Source organism: Hyperoodon ampullatus, assembly GCF_949752795.1.
Source record: "Hyperoodon ampullatus genome assembly, chromosome: 7".
Classification (NCBI taxonomy): Eukaryota; Metazoa; Chordata; class Mammalia; order Artiodactyla; family Ziphiidae; genus Hyperoodon; species Hyperoodon ampullatus.
In genome coordinates this window covers 15,334,831-15,338,263 of record NC_136920.1, presented here as the reverse complement: position 1 = coordinate 15,338,263, position 3,433 = coordinate 15,334,831, and the positions used below count along the sequence as shown (strand labels likewise).

The following is a 3,433-nucleotide window of genomic DNA, read 5'->3' as shown; positions in this document are numbered from 1 at the left end:
CTCAAGCCATGCTAGTCCTAACATACTCCAGTGATATGATGTTACCATTACACTAAGCAGCCTTGCAGAAGAAAAATTTGCTGTTAAGATACACATAAATGTCCCTTCACCTCCAAAGTATTTTCTTTAATTGAACTTATGTCCAGGCTATAAAACCCTGATTCTTTATTTTACCATCTGGGTTTTATTAACAGGAAAAAAAATTACTTGTTATGTCCAACAAATTATTTCTTCTTTTCCCTGGATACAGTCAGACTTTGATTCCTGTGCTTCCCAAATTTATTGATCTAAAATATAGACAGGATGTAGTTTATAATCTCAGTGTGTGAGCAGTGCACCTCTGTGCTAATAGAATGAAGATTTTGATTTTGATTTAACAGTACCATGAATATTGCATCCCAGGCTTACTCAAATCCTGACCTCTGTAGACTTCAAGTTCCATGAAAGCACAGCTCAGATATCTTTCTTGAGATGTCTAACGCTTAATACAGTGCCTTGCATAAAAGGCATGTTTGTTATTTTAAGCCACCAATTCTTGGTAACTTGTTACAGTAGCAATAGGAAACTAATACTGTATATAGTAAAGTATCTATCATCTCTTTCTATTCACCCTCTCCTTCTTTACTTTACTTCATAGTACTCACCCTCTTCAACTATGGAATACCAGTAGGTGTTTATTTTACATATTTCCAAATAACATGTAAGCACCTTGATAGCATGACATTTTTCTTGTTCACTGCTTCATCTCTAGCAAATATAACATTTCTTGGCACAAAGTAGTAAGTAATATATATGTATTAAATGTATGAAAGTAATACATAAATGGATTAATTTATTGATATTGAACCACAAATGTTATTGAATTAGTATTATATCATGCCAAAAAACAAGTGGAACTGATTGGAACCATACATTTTTTAAAGCAACACGTATCAGACCGATACAGTTTTGGTCCTTCACACTCACACCTTGCCTCTTTACATTAAGTTTTTGGGTGTGTTGTTTTCATGCTGATAAAACCCAAAGGTGTCAAGGTAAATACAAAGGTGTGATAGGAAAGGATTATCAAGTTAACCTGCACTGCTATTTTTTGATTGGCTTTAATACTAAATAGTAGATCAAAAGATATCTCTACTTCTTCCTCCTGACTCAACTCTTCTGGAAGGCACAGCCATTGGTTGTCCACGTGGGGAATGTGAGCATACAGTGAGACAAAAAAAGTTCTGATATTTGAGATTTGTAAAGGAAGGGAGTTGAATATTGTGAAAGACAGTGTCATGAGTTAACTGGATATGAAAAAATAAGAATAAGTTAGTCACAGATAAGGAAATCATTTCTGAGATTGCCTTAGTTTGTAGCCCAGGTAAGCAGAGAACTTATATGTGTCACAGACTGAGTCAGGGGTTTGGTATGAGGCATATTTGGCTTAGAATGTCTGTTCTACCTATTAAGAGTTTCATGATATAAGAGAGATTCCTTATTGCAATGTTGATGATGTGGAAACTGAGAAGGAAGGAATAAAATAATCTTTATTTGCAAAACTTTGAGTCACTATAAATGAATTGTCTGGTACACACATGGTCCACTGCTTAAGTCCACTGCTCCCTGCTATTATGGACACGAGATCATGGAGAAATCATATATGTATATATTTGTTTTTCATCTGAGTGATACCATCATATCCTGCAGCTAAAGAGCTATACAAACCTGAATGCATGGCAGGTTGGAATCATTCAGGTGTGAAGGAATTCCTTCTGGTAGGTTTAACTGAAAATTCTAATTTGCAGATCCCTCTCTTCTTGCTGTTTACCCTTATTTATTTTATCACTCTGGTAGGTAACTGTGGGATGATCATATTGATCTGGCTAAATGCCCAGCTTCATACTCCAATGTACTTCTTCCTTAGCAACCTCTCTTTTTGTGATATCTGCTATTCTACTGTCTTGGAACATAAAAAATCCTGGTTGACTTCTTTTCAAAACGCAAGTCCAGCACATTTTCTGGCTGTGTTCTACAAAGTTTCTTTTTTGCAGTGTATGTAACCACAGAAGGCATCCTCCTGTCTATGATGGCTTATGAACGCTGTGTAGCAATAGTCAACCCCTTGCTGTATACAGCCATTATGACCCAAAGGAATTGTATTCAGATGGTTCTTGTATGTTTCTTGGTGGGGCTCATTAGCTCCCTGACACACACGATAGGTTTGCTCAAATTAGACTTCTGTGGTCCTAACATTGTGAATCATTATTTCTATGATATTCCCCCTCTTCTGAGGCTCTCTTGTTCAGATGCACATAACAATGGAATGCTGCTTTTGATATTCTCTGGGGTCCTTGCAATGTTCACTTTTATTATCATCATGGTCTCTTACATTTGCATCATCATTGACATCTAGAGAATTCGCTCAGCTGAGGGGAGGCTCAAAGCCTTCTCCACTTGTGCCTCCCAGCTGACTACTGTGACTTTACTCTATGGGTCTGTGACCTTTAGTTACATCCAGCCAAGCTCTCAGTATTCCTTGGAACAGGAGAAAGTCTCTAATGTGTTTTATATTTTGCTGATCCCCATGCTAAACCCACTGATTTATAGTCTGAGGAATAAGGATGTGAAAGACGCAGCAAAATGGTCAGTATGGCAGAAGAGAACCTCCACTTGACTCAATCTTGTCTATGGCTTTGCAAACCTAACATTAATCTAAAAATAGATAGACTTTCTTTAAAATTGTATCACAGATACAATCACAAACACAACCGTAATCAAGACTCTCTCATGCAATTTGAGACACAAGTGTTGAGTACAAGAAGACTATAAATCACTCTATTTCACCATTCTTTTTTTTGGTGACTTAATAGCTTCATTCTTGAAAAACTGATATATTTTTTTCTAACAAATTCTCATGATAAACTCCGAAAGAGCTCACCATGGATTTCAAAGAATCTGACATTTAATCAAATCAAAAGAATACTCCAACAGTAGGCATTTATCAAATACATTGCTATGCCAGAGAAAAACTGAAATGTTTCCTTGGCATGGCTTTCTTAGATCATACCATTATTTTTTGTTCTAAAAATGCCATCACTCAAGTAAAAATATATTCTTCAATTTTGCATTTAAATTGCATATCTTAATAGTATCTTAGAAAAATGGCTTAGAAAAATGTCTATTATAAACTCTCATTAGTTATAATTTGTTCATTCAACACATTTTTATTGAGTTATGTTTATTGTACTCTGTGTGATCCAAACCTAAAGAGATTTAAGGTATGGAGCTATAGCTGTTAGAAGATTGACAATGGAGGAATATGATAAGTGGGAAGGAGTATTAAAATATAAGAAAATATACGAATTTAGTTCTAGCATAGATTTCTAAAGCAAAAGCAGTAGAAAGTATGCCTGGCAAGTTATTTAAGGCCATATGTATGTAGGCCCATTAA

General features: G+C 35.5%; 1 protein-coding gene across 1 annotated transcript; it reads left to right on the top strand.

Annotated features, from left to right (window-relative positions):
* Positions 1 to 1,715: 1,715 nt before the first annotated feature.
* LOC307055523 (olfactory receptor 5J3-like) lies at positions 1,716 to 2,656 on the top strand (the record flags this gene model as incomplete). Its single annotated transcript, XM_079707757.1, is given in 3 exon segments — positions 1,716 to 1,952; positions 1,955 to 2,392; positions 2,396 to 2,656. Coding segments are annotated over 3 exon segments (936 nt in total).
* Positions 2,657 to 3,433: the final 777 nt, after the last annotated feature.